This window comes from Phocoena phocoena, chromosome 20 (assembly GCF_963924675.1).
Source record: "Phocoena phocoena chromosome 20, mPhoPho1.1, whole genome shotgun sequence".
Taxonomy (NCBI): Eukaryota; Metazoa; Chordata; class Mammalia; order Artiodactyla; family Phocoenidae; genus Phocoena; species Phocoena phocoena.
In genome coordinates this window covers 32,121,426-32,138,841 of record NC_089238.1, presented here as the reverse complement: position 1 = coordinate 32,138,841, position 17,416 = coordinate 32,121,426, and the positions used below count along the sequence as shown (strand labels likewise).

The 17,416-nt window shown below is 53.3% G+C and overlaps 2 protein-coding genes across 2 annotated transcripts; one reads left to right on the top strand and one right to left on the bottom strand.

The window, feature by feature from the left end:
- Positions 1 to 245: 245 nt before the first annotated feature.
- On the top strand, positions 246 to 7,250 carry DOK4 (docking protein 4). The gene is made up of 8 exons (XM_065898847.1): positions 246 to 311; positions 3,884 to 3,991; positions 4,150 to 4,264; positions 4,528 to 4,647; positions 4,741 to 4,930; positions 5,625 to 5,763; positions 5,925 to 6,048; positions 6,165 to 7,250. The coding sequence occupies exons 1-8, from the start codon at positions 246 to 248 to the stop codon at positions 6,281 to 6,283; spliced, it is 981 nt and encodes a 326-aa protein (XP_065754919.1). The 3' UTR covers positions 6,284 to 7,250.
- Positions 7,251 to 7,606: 356 nt separating this feature from the next.
- On the bottom strand, positions 7,607 to 15,500 carry POLR2C (RNA polymerase II subunit C). Its single transcript, XM_065898835.1, has 9 exons — positions 15,396 to 15,500; positions 15,176 to 15,225; positions 12,983 to 13,051; positions 12,788 to 12,840; positions 10,221 to 10,349; positions 9,726 to 9,777; positions 9,430 to 9,598; positions 9,212 to 9,286; positions 7,607 to 8,617 (listed from the first exon to the last, which is right to left on the bottom strand). The coding sequence occupies exons 1-9, from the start codon at positions 15,479 to 15,481 to the stop codon at positions 8,473 to 8,475; spliced, it is 828 nt and encodes a 275-aa protein (XP_065754907.1). The 5' UTR covers positions 15,482 to 15,500; the 3' UTR covers positions 7,607 to 8,472.
- Between the last annotated feature and the right edge of the window lie 1,916 nt (positions 15,501 to 17,416).

The following is a 17,416-nucleotide window of genomic DNA, read 5'->3' as shown; positions in this document are numbered from 1 at the left end:
AGGAGTGTGGGAAGAGGAAGGAAGAAAGAGCGAGACAGCCAGGGGAAGAGAAAGATGTCACTGTGTAATCTCCCTGTCAGTTTTACTTCCAGCAGGCTCCGGGCGAAAGAGCTGCTAGAACAATGCTGAGGCAGCCCCGACGGAGTATCTCGAACAGGTGATCAGAGGAGCCGGGAAACCGAGGCCACCTGGGCATCCCTCCCCTCGCCTGGGCCGGCCAGAGCCTCAAAGACGGTGGAGAAACCATGGCGACCAATTTCAACGACATCGTCAAGCAGGGCTACGTGAAGATGAAGAGCAGGAAGCTCGGGGTGAGCCACCTCCAGGGGGCCCTGCCAAGGAACTTGGTCTGGCGCCTGGTGGCGTGTCCGGGGTGTGCGGCTGCCCGCCTGTGGCCCGGCATCGTGCATTGCTGGTCTCGAGGCTTCTGGCCAGCGGGCTGCCCAGCATGTGCCTGGGCCCGGCTCTGCCTGCTGCAGCTCCCGCCCCAGCCGGGCTGGCTGGCTGGCATCCCAGCGGCTGGGCCAGCGGTGGCAGCCGATGGGCAGGCGGCTCCCCTGCTATTGTTGAAGTTGTCGCCAGGGCAGCGGCTGGAAATGCCAGGCTGTGTCCGAGCTGAGACGGGCTTCTCACTTCCCCTTGCCATCACCTCCTCGTTTCCTTCCTCCCCTCTCCTGGCCTCTTTGCTTTTAAGTACTTCATCTCCCCTGCTTCCCATTGCTTTCTGTGTACAGGCGTTTATTTATTTATCTTTGGTGGTTGCTTTTCCAGTTAAAAAAAGCATTTGAGAAGGAGAGTGGTTGGTTGCTGGGGGGAGGGCAGTGGTGGGAGGGGTGCAGAAGCCGGTGTTTATGTGGTTTATGAGAGAGAACCTGGCTGGGCTGGGTGGCCCGTGGCACTGGGACAGGCTGCTTTCCTCCCAGGTGTTGGAGGTGGCTGGGGGCTTGGAGGGCCTGTGGAGATGAGGCCTCAGACACACCTCTGCTGGGTGTGCACCCTCTCCCATCCCGTACTGCTGGAAACCGCCCAAAAGGCATGAGCAGGGGCCCCGGGGACCAATTTAATAATCTTGGTGAGATTGTCCCGAGAGCGGTCTTTATTCCCGGACCCTCCTCCCTCCTCCAGTGAGGGGTCTCCCTGGTAGAAAGGAACCCTGACGACTGAGGTGGGCCCAAGTCTTGTGTTTTACCTGGGTCCCCTGCCCTTCCGTTCCCCCCTCCCCCATGGCCTTGATGGGGTGGGGGGATCCTACCGCTCAAGGCTTCCTGGCTCAGCTGAGTAGGGTGGGGGAGGAGCAGGGCTCTGATACTCAGCTTCCCTGCCTGCGAACCAGACAGAGCAGGACTGGCCTTGGAGCAGGGCGGTTCCTGCACCTCCTTCCCCTCCTGTGCCCTCAACCCCCAGGGCCCCTGCGGGAGGCTCTTCTGTCCCGGCAGGAGGCGGCTGCTTAGCTGGTGGGCATGTTTGGGGTCTTAACTGGATTTGGACTGTATCCCAACCTGGGCCGTGGTGGCCATCGGCCACCTTGTTCTTGCCCTGAGAGAAGGATGGAGCCCACTTTGTGCACAGAACAAGGAGAAGAACTAAGGCTGAGGTGGGGAGGCAAGGGGGTGGGGGCCCAGGTTCTAGTGTGGTGACTCGTTCCTGAGGGCCCAGACCTGTCAGGTCCCCAGGGGCCAGCTGGGCTGCGACCCTGTCCAGAGCAGAGCTTCCCAGGAAGGCAAGCCACTTGGGGTGGCCGCTTGGGCTCAGAACCAGGCCTGTTCCAGGGGCAGGCCTGGGAACCCATGGTGGGCACAGTCAGGAGGAGGGTTTAGGGGCTGGGGCGTGGCCAGGCCCAGTCTGGAATCGCCCGCACTCAGGGAACCCGGCTTCCCCCTGCAGACCTGCTGTGAGGGGCTGCGGCCACCCAGCTGCTCTTGTCCCGGGGCAGCCATTCTTGCCTCAGCCCACAGAGGCGAGGCGGTAAGGGCTGGAAGAGATCAGGAGCAGATCGTCCTACCTGCCAGGGCTTTCCTCCCAAGGCAGAGCTCTGGCAGAGTGTTTCCGAAGCGCTGATCAAAGACCTATGAGAAGTGGGGAAGGAGGGCTCTTGAGCACAGTGGCTCCCTGGGGCTCTGTGTGTGCGTGCTGCGTGTGCGTGCTGCGTGTGCGTGTGTGTGTGTGTGTGTGTGTGTGTGTCCTGTAACCAGGCAACCGGAGTGCTCAGGCCCCCAGGACTTCTGCCCCTGCCTCTGCAGACGGCACGGAGCCCATCCTGGCAGGGCATATCTGGGTCGGCAGCATTCGTGCATTCATCCATCAATCCATCCATTCATTCACGGTCCCTTCATATTATCATTCACTTGTTCAGCAGAGGTCTGTTAACGAAGCGACTGGGATGTGAGGATTCTGAGAATAAAATATAGTCTCTGCCCTAAAGGAGCTCCCCAGCTGAGAGCTGAGGCCTGCTGGGGTTTAGGTGGATAGACCAGGGGCTGAGCCAGGGTCATGGGGGCAGCGACAGACATGTCTCCTAGCCTCAGGGGCCAGAAATAGCCTGGTTGTGTGTAGCTTCTTGGGATGGGGACTGCCTGAGCCCACTGCACCCCGGGATCCTGCCTGCCGAGGACCTGGTACCCACACAGCAGGGCAGAGAAGGGGAGGGGGCTTGAGCCTGTGGCCCAGAGGCCCCTTCGCCTCCTCTGCTCTGGGCCCCTCAGTCTCCCCACTGTTTGCCAGTGAGAGGAGCACTGGAGATTCCCGGGGAATGGCTCTGCCAGGCTTCTGGAGTGCTTGCTGAAAGAGGAGGTACATCCCAGCCAGACTTTGGGCTGGAAGAGAGCCTAAGGTGGGAGGGAGGGGGCCATGGGAGGAAGAGTCAGCAGCCCAGGCAGGTGGCTAGGGCCACCCCTTTGTGGGGGGTTGTCTGACAAGCCAGCTTGCCCCTTAGCCCCGGAGAGTGGTTGGCTTCCTGCTCCCTGGCTCTTGCCTCTTGGATGGAGTCCGTGAAGCTACAGAGAATTGGGGTGGATTTAGGTACGGGCAGTGGTTGGGACAAGGAGGGAACCTTGCCCGGGAAGGCACCGTGCTCTGGGGTAACCCCAGTTTCTTGGCTCTGCCCCTTGACCTCTGAGAGCCTCTGGTTTCCCAGCTGGAACAGGGAACTAACCCTGATTCCTTACACTCCAGGGTTGGTCAGAGAATGAAAAGAGAGGGTTAGTGAAAGGTCCTAGAGACAAGAGGGGGTGTTACCCACATCAAGAGCCCTCCCCCGGCTCTAAGAACAAGGGCCACGGTGCTATGCAGGCTGGGACCGGGCAAGGGCCTAATCCCTGTCCCCGCGGCACTGCCTCTGTCGTGGCGGGTGCTCCTGGGGCCCTGGGCAGAACCTTAGCGCAGCGGGCTCCCAGGACAGCCCTAGTTCTAGGCAGCCTGTTTTAAATACCAGCTCTACCATTCATTAGCTGTTACTCAATTTTGGGGTGCCTCATTCCCTGTCTAATAAAGTGGAGATGATAATAGAAGTGACCTCAAGAGTGACCCTGAGATTAAATGTGAAGAGTGCTAATAACAAAAAGTACAAATAGGAAGCACTCCACAAATGTTGGCTACTTACGTTAAACCCAGAGCTGAGCTCATAGTAAACAGTAACTCAGGAGCACCCTTTATGGAACAGCCTTTCAGAGCCAGCCAAGCAATGACTGACTTTTCAATTCGGGGAGGGTCCTCTTCCCCAGGGCAGGGTGTCATGCTGGTGTCAGCTGTCCCCAGATCTCTTGGGCCTGAGCTCCCTGGAAGGCTGTGCGGCACTGCCCGCTGTGGTAGGCAGGGGTAACTCCAGGGTCACCGGCTGCTTTGGGAGTGGTCCAGGGTCTGATCCTCCTGCCATCTTGTCCCACAGATCTACCGGAGGTGCTGGCTGGTGTTCCGGAAATCCTCCAGCAAGGGGCCCCAGCGGCTGGAGAAGTATCCAGATGAGAAGTCAGTGTGCCTCCGAGGCTGCCCCAAGGTTAGGGGGCCCGGGCCCTAGCTCTCCCAACCTGTAAGCAGTGAGGATTTGTTTAGAGTCCTGAGGGCCAAGAGGACCCTCCTGGGGGTGGCAGAGCCATGGGGGATGCAGAGGGAGGTGCTTCAACCTGGCCGAGTACCTTGTGGATGCTGTTCCAGGTGACAGAGATCAGCAACGTCAAGTGTGTCACACGGCTCCCCAAGGAGACCAAGAGACAGGCAGTGGCCATCATATTCACTGACGACTCGGCACGTACCTTCACCTGCGACTCAGGTGAGGGGATGCGGCTGCAGGCTGTGGGCTGGTCAAGGTCCAGTTGGTAGGAGGCAGAGCAAAGGCTTGCCCTGCCTGGGTATGATGTGTGCGTGGAGGGCACCTTTGAGGGAGCAGCCCCAGGATGAGGTGGGGCAGGCACGCAGAACCCACTGGCCTTGCCCTCTCTGCCTGGCGGGGTGGGATAACTCCGGCTGAAGCAGATGGGGTGGGTTGCTGCGGGCCCCTGAGCTGGCAGCACGAAGAGGGACTATCTTCTCCAGAGCTGGAGGCAGAGGAGTGGTACAAGACTCTCTCTGTGGAGTGCCTGGGGTCGAGGCTCAACGACATCAGTCTGGGAGAGCCGGACCTCCTGGCCCCAGGAGTGCAGTGCGAGCAGACAGGTGAGGCCTGGCGCTGGCACGGGGTGGGGGTGAGAGGGAGACCCCCCCAGGCCCCTCACAAAGCTCCAGGCCCACTTGTCCACTCCCATCCAGATCGCTTCAACGTCTTCCTGCTGCCCTGCCCCAACCTGGATGTGTATGGCGAGTGCAAGCTGCAGATCACCCACGAGAACATCTACCTCTGGGACATACACAACCCCCGCGTGAAGCTCGTCTCGTGGCCCCTCTGCTCACTGCGCCGCTATGGCCGGGATGCCACACGCTTTACCTTCGAGGCTGGCCGGTAGGACCCACTCGCCTCCCCGCCGTCCAACCGTGGTCATGATGGCAGCTGCCATTCACTTGTGTCGGGCACTGTGCTGGAAGCTTAAGTTATTTATCAGCATAGCATGCTGAAGGGGAACCCATTTTACAGATGAAGAAATTGAGACTCACAGCAGGTAGGTCAAGTGAAGCTGTTTACCAAGTCAGACTGCTCAGGCTCTGATCAGATGCTGGCACTGGCATTGACTAGCTCTGTGATTGTGGACCCGAGTCTCAGTTTCCTCCTCTGTCAAATAGGGGATAATAAAAGTACCTAACCTCATAGATTGGGTCATGGTAAGGACTGGGTATAGCTTGAACCCTGGAGCAGCTTGCCTAGACTCAAATTCTGTATAATCCACTGTGTAACTTTCGTCGTTACCTTCTGAATGCCTCAGTTTCCTCATCTGTAAAATGGCTTGAGAAAAATTATAATGACGAGGAAACTGTAGTAGCACACAGACCAGAGTGGGGTGGTGGGGAAAATGGAATGGATTAATCCTTGTAAAGCATTTAGACCCCCACCTGGCACATAGAAAATGTTCAGCATGTTTGAGCTGGGGGGTCAGACCCTCAGATGACAGCAGCCCTGCCTGTTCCCAGACGAGAGCCTGTGTACGTGCACACACGGGGCATACCCACCACGTGGCTCTCGGTGCTACTTGTGTCCCCAGGATGTGTGACGCTGGGGAAGGGCTCTACACCTTCCAGACGCAGGAGGGGGAACAGATTTACCAGCGGGTCCACAGTGCCACCCTAGCCATCGCCGAGCAGCACAAGAGGGTCCTGCTGGAAATGGAGAAGAACGTGAGGGTGAGGCAGTGCGTGTCTCGGTCCAGGGTAGGGGGAGGCTGGCGGGCGGGCCGGGGGCCGGGAGAGTGGCAGCCGTCTCCAGCTGGTGTGTCCGGGAGAGGCAGGCAGGGTCTTGGGCTGGCTGCTCTGGGCTTAGCCACTGACCCTTCTCTGCCCCACAGCTGCTGAACAAGGGCACGGAACATTACTCATACCCCTGCACGCCCACTACCATGCTGCCCCGCAGTGCCTACTGGCACCACATCACAGGTTCCCAGAACATTGCTGAGGCCTCCAGCTATGTCGGTGAGTCACTGCTGGGCCCCACCGCACCGGCCAGGAGGCTCTGTGGAGGACAAGGCATGTTGGGCATGGGCCTTCTGTCCCGGGCCCAAGGCCTCAGCCTGCCTCTGTGTCCACAGGTGAGGGGTATGGGACGGCCCAGGCCAGCTCAGAAACGGACCTCCTCAACAGATTCATCCTGCTAAAGCCAAAGCCCAGCCAGGGGAGCAGCAGTGAGGCCAAGGCCCCTTCCCAGTGACAGCAGAGCTGGCACACAGATGACCACTGGGGCTGCCTGCAGCGCGTCGTGGATGGCATGGAGGGGCTGTGGGCCAAGAGCCTGGGGAAAGGGAGCAAGCGGTCCCTTCTTTGCCCCCGAGGGTGAGACTGGACCAAGGCAAAGGGCTGGCCATGCCACCTGAGCATGTGTGAGGGGCTGGAGCTACCATGGGACTATATACTGTTGATGATTTTAATATATATGGCTTATTATGTATTCTGTATTAATAAGATTCCCCCTCGGACCCTCCCTGCCACCACATACACAGTTTTTAATCCCATGACCAGGCCACAGTCAAGGCTGCTTTGAATGTGAGGGCAGCGGTTTCCCTGTCCCCCATGGTACCAGCCCTCCTGCTGCCAGGACCTGAGCTGCCAGGGCCAGAGGAGGGAGACACTCCACACTCCAGGCTGCTGCGCTGGCTGCTGGCTTTTCCCAAGCAGCCCAGGGGCGGAGACAGCAGGTGGCTCCTCAGTCCCTCTGGGCCTAGAGTGGCACAGGAAGGATCCGAACTTACACTGTGCCACTTGGTAGCCTTGCACTTGGAGTTTTCAGCAGAGGTGACGTCTGGTTGACACCTCAGGTGGAAAATCTGGCTTGAAAATGGTTTCTGCCCAGACTCCTTCGTGCTTAGCAGGCTGAGGAGACGCCCTGGGGGTGGGGGGTGCTGGTTACCTCGCCCGGGGAGGACAGCCAGTCCCAGGCTCTTTCCATTGGGCCAGGCCGGCCGCACAGGAGGACTGCGGTGAGGGGGAGTGGGGAAGCGCCCTGCTGCCCGCTCTCAGTGACCGGCGTGGGCAGTGCTCCCACAGAGGGAGCCCCTCTGGCCTGTCTGGCCTCCCTCCGGCAGCCAAAGTACTCAGAAGCCGGTCAGAGACCTCCCCATTTCCTCCTCCACATGGTGCTGAGGCTCCCTGCTGAAATGCAATTAAAGCAACTGATTTTCTAGTGCTGGTATTTACTGACGACCGTGCAGAAGGGCTATCTTTTTACTCACATCAAACCTTTGGTTGCGTGTGTGTTGGGTTGTTTTTAATATTTTAGGGTTCTGATTTGAGGGAACAGACCTTCTTGTAAATAACCATTATTCAAGTTGTGGCAGGAGGATGATAAAGGAAGAGGCCCCTCCGACAGAGCACTGGAGCGGGAGGTGGCCACAGCCAGCTCAGCTCTGACCCTGACCCAGGGAACGACCCCTAGAGGAATAAGCTGGCCTGAAGAAGGAAGCCCAAAGGCCACGGAGGGGAGGCAGAGCTGGCTGGCTTGGTTAGTGGCACGATGACGCATGAAGGCGATTACGTACGTTTTGCTCTTTATTGCCAAAAATAAAAACTTTAAAAGACAACTACTGTTAATAAATAACCCTTCCTTTTTGTACTAGATCTCTGGTTTTCTCCAGGCTCCTCCTGCCTGCCTGCCTAATGAACTGCTTTGGGTATGTTCCTACCTATAGGGCTAAGTGGTCAAGGCCAGACCTCCATGAAGGCCCTTGCCCTCCCCCACAAATTAAATAGCCTGGCCATTGTTGGTGACGTTCAAAACTCATGGGTAGAGAACAAAATACAAGGCTTACTGGCAGGAAGAGGGGGATAGCCTGGGCCTAACACTACTCTCACAGGATTCTCAAATTAGGGACACTTGGGAATTTGAGTGAAGAACCAATAGACTGGCTGGGGCAGGGACTGGAAGGGCTGGCAGGAGCCTGAGTAGGGTCCTAGATTCAGCGCTAACACAGAAGCCTAAGGTGCAACAGTGAACAGTCCAACTTGTGAACAGAAAGGATTTGAAGTAAAGAACTGAAATACCCAGAAGTTGAGAGTTCACCTCAGTGGTTCTCAACAGGGGAATGCCGTGGCCCCCTGAGGCACACTGAGATACAGGGCAGAAGGGATGTTCCGGGCAGCACTACTGCCCATCAGGCAGGGCCGGGGACGCTAAATGTCTGGGAAGGGACCGTCCTGCCTCCAACAGCAGTGCTGGCCCTGGTAATCTGTGACTGCGCAAGGCTGGGATGGACCTACCCTTCCCCGCTGCTACCTTTCTAATTGGTACTGAAGGCTTGCCAGGAAGCTTGAGCAACAGCTGTCCAGTCCCCAGGAGCCAAGATCTGGAGTCTCAGGAGAGACCTAAAATTCAACTGCTGTTCTGCTGAAACAGGTGAGCTGCAGCTAGTTTATGGTCAGGACGTCACTCTGGATCTCGTGGCTTAACTGGGTCTGTAAATCACTCAGCTTCTTCTTTAATCCAGACAGGGCTGACAGGACAATGGTTTCAGGGCGCAGAGAGCCACAGGACTCCACGTTGTAGTAAAACCTGAGAGGCAAGAGTCTGGTGAGAGCCCTCCATGAGGCTCTCATGAGCTATGGCCACAGGCCTGCCTCCCTCCTGGGTCCTGACTCCTTTCTCCCCATGAACTCGACCTTGCCCCAGGGTTGACCTCCACCCAACCTCTTACAAACAGTGGTCCCAGGGCACTTTGCAGGACCTCGAGGAGGCCACGGCTACCTCAGAACAATATCTGAAAACACCTGTGTATGGATGTATTCTACACTGGGGGAAAGAGAACGGTAAGTAAGCACGTCACCTGCTCCAGCATTTTCATGTTCGTCACTAGAAGGCTCTGGTCACTTTGGGGCCCTAGGTTTGATCCTAGGTTGATCTTTCTTTGGGAGCTGAAAAATCAGACTAGGAACCGTCTGGATAACTGGAGGGCCCCCCTTCCCCCCAGCGACCAAAGGGGGATGATAATCTGCCTGGATGTGCACATACGGTGGTTCAGCAGTTACCAGCCCCTCCTCAGCTGAGGGGAACTGGGATGGGCGGGAAAGGGCCTCCCTAACTCAGAGGCTGCATCAGAACTGTGCGTCCTTACACACGTTACCTTCAAGTGCCAGACCGGGCTCTTACCTCTCCGGCTTGCCGTTGGGGTCGTAGGGCGCCTGCGGCTCATCCTCGTCCAGCTCTGAGTACTCACTCTTCGGCCTGAGGTCAAACAGATCAGCACAGGTTGCTACTGCCGCTTTGAGGGCACCTGTGTCTCATAGTGAGGCTGCCCCATCTCGGTCACCAGAAGCCATTTCCACACCCGCCCACCCTGCCTGCCTTCACTCCCAGCAGGAACATACCACTCCTCCGGCTTGGGGTACACCGTGTGCCTCAGGGCATTGTCGGGATCGTATTCAAAAGCCACGCCTGCAGTCGGGTTCCACTTGGCGTGTTCTTTGCCAAAGCCCTTTTTGGCGTAGGCTCGAAGCCTCAGCTCCTGGCCCTTTCTCAGCTTGACGATGAGAATGTCTGTGGGGAGATGTGAGTCAGTTGAGGGCCAGCAGAGGCACGGCTCTCCGCGGTCCGACCTGCAGCGCCACTGAAGGGCTGGGCAGCGCAAGAGCCTGGGTCTGGTGTCCGCCCCTCGGGCCCTTACCATCCTGCTCCACGTAGTCGTTGGGGTCATTATCTCGGCTCCGGGATGTCACCTGTAGGGGCCCAGACAGAGGCACTTATTAGCTGCTGCGCATCTCCCCACGCACCCCTTCTGGCACCCACCTTCCGGCACCTCCAGACCGCAACCTGCCGAGCCGAGGAAAGGATACCTGAGGAGGAGGTGGTAGAAGTGCCTACTAGGACCCAGCCTGTGCTGGTTACTGTCCTCTAAGCCCTACCTCATGGCTTTGTGACAACCTCCCCAGTCAAAACAGTACCATGGCCTTTAAAAGGGTCCTTAGTGGACAGGGCCCACAGCGCCAATGCTTCTGCCCACACTGGCAAGAGTCCAGAATTATTAGCACTTCTAGGCATCAAGCTTAGGTTAAGGCAGAAGGTAACACAGGGAAAGTCGGTGTCTTATAAGAATCCACCCCAATCTGGCCCACTTGGAGCCAGGAGAGCAAAGGTCCTGGGTAGGGAGGGCGTTCCTGACCGGAATGACCCGGGGGCTGTTGGAGATGAGGTCTCGAGACGTGACGTGACGCGTCTGGTCTTCGTTGCACCGCACGTCGAGGGTGAACTCCACCGAGCACTCGGGACAGAATTCTTCACACGTACAGTCCTGAGGCAGGAAGAGAGGCAGGAGTGAGTCTGCGGAGAGACGGCGAATCCTGGCTTGGCTCCCCGCTTCTAATACCCTGTTCCTTAAGGTTCTTCATCTGGGAGAGGGTGGATCACAGCCTCCCGGCTCTCGTGGGCTGTGTCCATCTGCACACCACTCAGGCTGCTCAAGGGCAGGGGCGTCCCAGCTCAGAGACCGCCTATACGCTGGCGTCCACGTGTCCTTCCCACCCCTCGCTGCCAGGCCACCGCTGGGAGACACACTAACATCTCACCCTGGCCTCGGAGCGCTCTTCCTCAGAGAACCAAGGCGGTAAGGAGGAAGAGGCTTTCACACTGCATAGTTCAGCGTCCCCTGAGCTAAGTGGACTAGCCTGGGAATGCAATTACCATTTAAAATAAAACAATCCAGGGAACAATAGAAAAAAGTACATTTTAAATTCCAGACTACTGACCTTTTCTTTAAAAATTTCATACGGAAATTTTTTCACAAAAGCAGAGAAGAGTGTAAGAGACTGCCACAATGTAAGCATCACTTGGCTTCAATAATTCTCACGTTTGCCATTCTTTAAACTGATTCTTGAAACACTCCCGTATTAGAGATTAGCTGCTACCGTTTAACTTCAGGCAAGACGAGAGTTAACTAGAATGTAATCAAGCAAACTGTTCTCCCCCTCACGCCAGTGAGGAAAATCCAACCCATTTTCGATGTTTTCAAGACGATGAGGAAGATCTAGGGGCCATACCTGGATAGTCTGCAATCATAGACAGGTGAGACAGGAAGGCAACCTAGACCCTTGAGACTGAATCACTCACAAATATGAAATTAAAGAAGCAAATGTAATGGAAGACAAAAATATGAAAAGGTACTTAACCTCAAAAAAAAAAATAATGAAAAGAGAGGAGTCTGTTCAAGAGATCAAGAGACTAAAGAGGTGTAACAACTGAATGCAATGCATGAATGACAGACCCACAAACAAAAAACAATTAAGGAGAATTCCCTGGCGGTCCAGTGCTTAGGACTCCTCACTTTCACTGCCAAGGGCGTGAGTTCAATCCCTGGTCAGGGAACTGAGATCCCGCAAGCCGCATGGTGCAGCCAAACAAAACAGTTAAGGACATTTTGAGGATAACTAGGAAAATCTGAATTTAGACTGTAGATAGATAGTACAAATCACGGCTAATTTTCCTAGGCATGATAAGTGTGGCTATGTAGGAAAATATCCTTATTTTTAGGACATGCATGCTGATGTAGCTCGGGGGAGAAATGTCATGATTTCTGCAACGTTCTTTCAGATGGTTCAGCAAAAATCACATCTATATGAAACACAAAGCAAATATAGCAAAATAGCAACAACTGGAAATTACAGGTGAAAAGACAATGAGTATTTATTCTACTTTTCACTTTCCTGAAGATTTTCAGAAAAAAACAACCAAAAAAATGCATACCATCTTTGTTCAGTAAATGCAATACTAGAAACAAATTTAATGGAAGGAACTGTTAGGTCATGGGGGATCTATATCTTTATATAAGATACTGACTGATCTTCAATTGGTTGTACAACCATCTTCACCAATATATGTGATGTTTTATTTCTTAAAAACAGACTCTGGAGACGTGAAGCAAAATGGTGAAATGTTAAACTGTGACAACCGGTTTGGTGGGAGCATGCCTATTTGTTATATTAGCTCCACACTTTGCTGTGTGCTTGAACAGTTCTTTTAAAAGACACATATAAATTTACAAAATATATCAAATTAGCCACCATAAAAATGACATGCCCTCGGGAATATTAGAAAATGGGCTGATTCAGGATCACCTACAGCCATCAAGAAGGAATAGTCTCAAGCTGTTACCTAATGCAGCTCTGCTGAAAGGATGCAGGTAACCTAATCCTGTCCTACACTCTCCCTAGTTCTAAGTCTGTTAACGTGTCATGGAAGTGCAAACCCGGCCCTAGAGGCAGGGAGCCGTGTTGAACTAGCAGAACTTACGGGGTGAGCCACAGACCTGCAGACACCAGTACCCCAGCCACTCAGCTGCTGCTCGGTGGGACAGCTCTCACTCCCTCTGCTCCTTCTCCTCACCCCCTAACCTCTGTCGACTTCCTTTAGCCTCCTAGGCCCCTGTCCCTGAGAAGAGATGCTCTGGAAAGCAGAGTCTGAAGAGGAACAGCCCCACCCGTTCCGTACAGATGGGCATCCAGGAGTATGCCCCCTCTTATGTGGCTGGCTGATGAGACTCCCCAATGCCCCTTGAGACTAATCAATCTGAGGTCCCATCAGAACCAAAGACCAATCAATGCCTGCTTTGGGCTCTAGACATCTCCACATTGTCTTTCTAAAAGCTGAAAGCAAGATGTCGGGAAAAATCCCTGTAAGAACTAAGGTTCCCTGCCTCCCCCCACTCCCGACCTTCCACCCAAGCACACAGCATACCCGGGAGTACTGCAGCTTGTCCACAATGTCGTCACTCGTGAGGGGAATTAATCCTGGAAGACAGAAAAGCACATTAAAGAAGGCCAAGGGGCCAAGCCGAAAGAAGAACCCAGAAGTCCCCCTGGGAGTGAGGGGGCTTCCTCCTCTGACACCGGCACAGCCCCCTCCCTTTAACTCTCCAAACCCAGCACTCACCAAGCCTGTGAGCAATGAACTCATCGTGAAGGACTGAGGAATTGGCATCAATCTGAACCCAGTCAATTGCTAAAGAATGAAGGAAGCAGAAAAGGAGACATGCAGTTTAGCCACCATATTCATCTAAAGACTTAAGAGCAACGGTTCTCCAGATTTAAAAATCATCTAATGCTTATGAAATTGCAGAGGCCTGGCCAGGCTGCCAGAGACTCTGATTCCACAGCTCTGGAGTGGGGACCAGGAAGCTGCATTTTAACAAGAACCACACACACCACACCCTGCTCCCCTGCTCAGGTGGATCTGATGCAGAGAGTTCCCTGTACCACCGAAAAAACACTGACTTATTAGAGAATACCACGGGAGTGGGAACGTGTTTCTTTGAGCTGATTATTTCTATGGGAAGCACTTAAATCTGCTATTCATGCCAACACCAAATCCAAGAGCACTTGAAAGTCAGACAAACCTCACAGAAGTAACACAGACTTATGGTCCACATCTCATTTTATGATATAGTGACCAGATTACTCAAGTTAGTACTTTATTATCACTCAACCAACTAATGCTTACAGAATCCTTTAATGAGCGAGGCATACTAAGTATACAACCCAATCCCTACCAGCAATGAGCTAGTAGGACGGTAAGAACTGTACCTGTCACACACGCCTGACTTAAACACACATTCACTCACTCATTCACAAATAAACATCTGCACATAAACAATTAAATTCATTAATCAAATGGCACTGCAGCCCAACTGCCCAATGAGGGGCATGGACACTAGGTACGGAGGTCAGAAGAGGACCAGACATGACCTAGCCCCAACCTGCTTTGTCCTATGCTTCCTATTGCTTCCTCAACCCAAGCCAAATAAGGACCATGAGCCATGCTTTTCTGCCTCTGTGTCTTTCCTCCCACCAGCATGCCCTTAACCTCTCCTGAGCCTCCTATAAACCAAGCCTTGCCTGCCCTCCATGATACAGAGACGAACACTCTGTCCCTGTAAGCTCCTCCCTCCCAGAACTCTGTCCATACTTCTCTTAAGACACCTGTCATATTTTGCCTTGTGTTATATTTGCGTGTCTTGTCTCTACCTCATGCTTCAAAAATCCCTTGGGGCAGGGTCTTCAGATGTCTTAACTTCTGTATTCCTAGCTGGGGCCTGGAATGCAGCAGGTGCTCAATATTATTTGTGGGAAAAGTAGCACTTAGAATGTCAGGGCTGCATCCTAAAGCACAAGTCCCTCATTTTACTCGTGATAGAACTAAGGCCCCGGGACATGGAGTGATCAGGCAGAGAAGGAGGACCAGCCCTCCAAGCTCTTGAGTTGAAAAAGTCTCTGGGGGTGGTAATGGTGGAAAAACTAAAACGTTCTCTTCTTTACCAAGCATTTGGCCTGCTTATTTCCTTAGGAGTTTGCACGCTTGATGCAGCAACTATAACCCAAACTCTCTGAGCTGACACTCAGAAAATATTTGTAGTGTATCTGTAAACGTGTAGAACGCCTAGTGCGGAATGGCTGGAACCAAAGCAGAAACAGATTCTCCCTCTTCTAGGCACCAAGGGCCCTGTAGCTATGCTTCTCCTTAATTGATCCAAATGTCTGTCTTGCATTTGGGTTGTCTGTGAATTCATCTTTCCCCTGAAACTTCACTGTGAGCCTTTGGAGGGCAAGAACCCTGTACTTTACAGCTCTGCGTTCCCAGTGCCTAGCACCACTGCCTGGTGCTTATATGCTCCCTAAATACAGTTGACGGAACTGATTCACATCTACCGGTAGTAGACACTCAATGAACACAATGCACAGAGATTACCTCCTTAATACTTGACATCACCCTGATAACTACCATTAGTGTCTGAACATTAGAGAGGAAACTGCAGCACACAGTTTAATAACTTGCCCAAATTTCACAGAGACAGTAAGTGAAAACAGTATTCAAACCCAAGTCCACAGACTCCTGAACCCGTGCTCTCCACCAACGCACGTGGAAGAGTGGAACTAAATAGCCCGTGGGAGCCAGGGAGGGAGGTGACCAGAGTGGCCCAGGGCCAAGGGCACAGGGACCAATCAAGTCTGCAGCATCTCAGCGCCCCCATCCCCGGCCCAAACCAAGGCTGGAGGCAGGAACGCCAAGGTATGGGGAGGGTTGGGGGGGAGACCAGGTGGCCCTGGCAACAAGGTGGGGGTCGCTTACCTATTATGGGCACCTCAGCGATGAAGACCCTCCGGATAGAATTTGCCACCCTGAGGAATGAAAACCAAGCAGCGTGTGGGCACCGCAGCCTCGACAGGCCGGCCCCGCGACCCACGGTTCCCAAAGCGAAAGCCCTGGTCTGGAAAGATGACCCCCGCCCCACCTAGGCTGGGGCCCGCGGCTCTCCAGAGCCGCCAGCCTCTTCCCTCAGCAGCCTTACGCCAGGTCCGTATTCTCGATGATGAACTTGACATTCTCGTCGGTGAGCTCCGTGATCCGCACGGTAGGCTGGTTGGCATACGGCATCGCGCCCCACCACTCTCTCGGCCTCCAGCGTCGGCTGTACTGCGCCTGCGCCAACGCCGCCACCGGAAGTCGGTCGGCGCGGCCTTACCGCTTCGGCGGAGAGGCGCTCAGAGCGCCACCTGCTGCTCGGAGGCCCAAAGTTTTTTCCACCCCGCCCCCTTCTCTAAAGGGCACCAGGTTCAACCATTTGGAGGGCGATTTGGCAAAACATGCACACGCGCTTGACTCAACCATAACACTTCTAGGAATTCATACTGCAGAAGTACTTGCAGTTGTAAGCAAAGATACATCTACAGGGACGTTCACTGCAGCAGTCTGTAGCAGAAGATAAAACTACTTGCCCATTGACAGAGACCTGATTAAATATACAAACATAGGAATACAGTAACGTTTTTTAAAAGAATGAAGTCTGTACATTTATGGAAGAATAAAAGTACAGTCGGTCTTCCGTATCCAAGGGTTTTGAATCCGTGTATTCAACCAACTGAAGATCAAAAAAAAAAAAATTCCATAAAGTTCCAAAAAAGCAAATTTGCTGTATGCCCAGCAGCTATTTATATAGCATTTACATTGTATTTACAACTATTTACATAGCATTAAACATTGTATCAGGTATTATAAGTAATATAGAAATAATTTAAATTATATGGGAGGACATGTGTAGGTCATATGCAAATACTACACCATTTCACATAAGGGACTTGGGCATTCACAGGTTTTGGTGGGGAGCAGGTATCCCATAGATACCGAGGGATGAACGTACGCTTTAGCAAAGTATACTTGAACAATAGGCTTATACCCTTTCCCTTCCACACCCCAAGTCTGGATCATGCACTTCTGAAACTGCAAGAAGATACAATGCCCTTTAATGTATTGATATCATCTACAGTTCTGTGTAGCTGCAGTGAGTAGGTATGAGTTCTTCATCTCTGCATCTCCAGTGCCTGGCAGTGTGCATCTCATAGGTTGAACATTCAATAAAGAATTACCAAAGTCCCCTAAACAGCCTAGAGAGAGGTTAGAGTGGGCTTCAAAAAGGTGGCAGCAGCTTTTTTTTTTTGGCCGAGCCGTGTGGCTTGTGGGATCTTAGTTCCCCAACCAGGGATCCAACCCATGCCCCCTGCAGTGGAAGCACAGAGTCCTAACCACTGGACCGCCAGGGAATTCCCAGGTGGCAGCAGCTTATACAGAGAAGCCCTAAAATAGAACTTGGCAGGGGACAACATTTAGGGGGCAGAAGAAGAGTAATCAGAGGAGATGAGGAGGAGTCTGCCATAGCAAGGAGTGACACCTCCTCCTGAGACAGAGGGGAAGAGCATTGAGTGGGCCCTTGCTACACAGCCTGTGTCATCTCAGTAAATTAAGAATTAAAGTAGTCTTCTGAGTATAAAACAGATCCTATAAAGGAGAGAATGGAATGAAATTTGGAATAGCTACTGCAAGGAACTTGACAGGATATCGAGGTAAAAGAATTAGACAGGTGCAGAAAGGGCCCAGAGGAAGGTACACAAGAAGAGACTGGAAATTCCTACTAGCTTGTTACTCCCCCCATCATTCAGTCTACTTGGGTAGGAGACAGCAAAGCAGAAGACAGATGCTGTGGGATGCTGTATGTACCAAAATGTTGAAGCTCTAACCCCTAATGTGAGGATGTTTGGAAATGGGGCTCTTTGTGAGGTCATGAGGGTAGGACTCTCATGATGAGATTAGTGCCCTTATAAGAACAGGGAGAGACATCAGAGCTTGTTCTCTCTCTGTCATGTGAGAATATAGGGAGAAGGCGGTCATCTGCAAGTCAGGAAGAAAGTTCTAAGAACCAAGTTGGCTGGCACCTTGATATTGGGCTTCCAGCTTCTAGAACTGTGCCATATTTCATCACAGCAGCCTGGGAAGACTAATAAAACAGAGTTAACCAGACTGAAAAAGGAAGCCCAG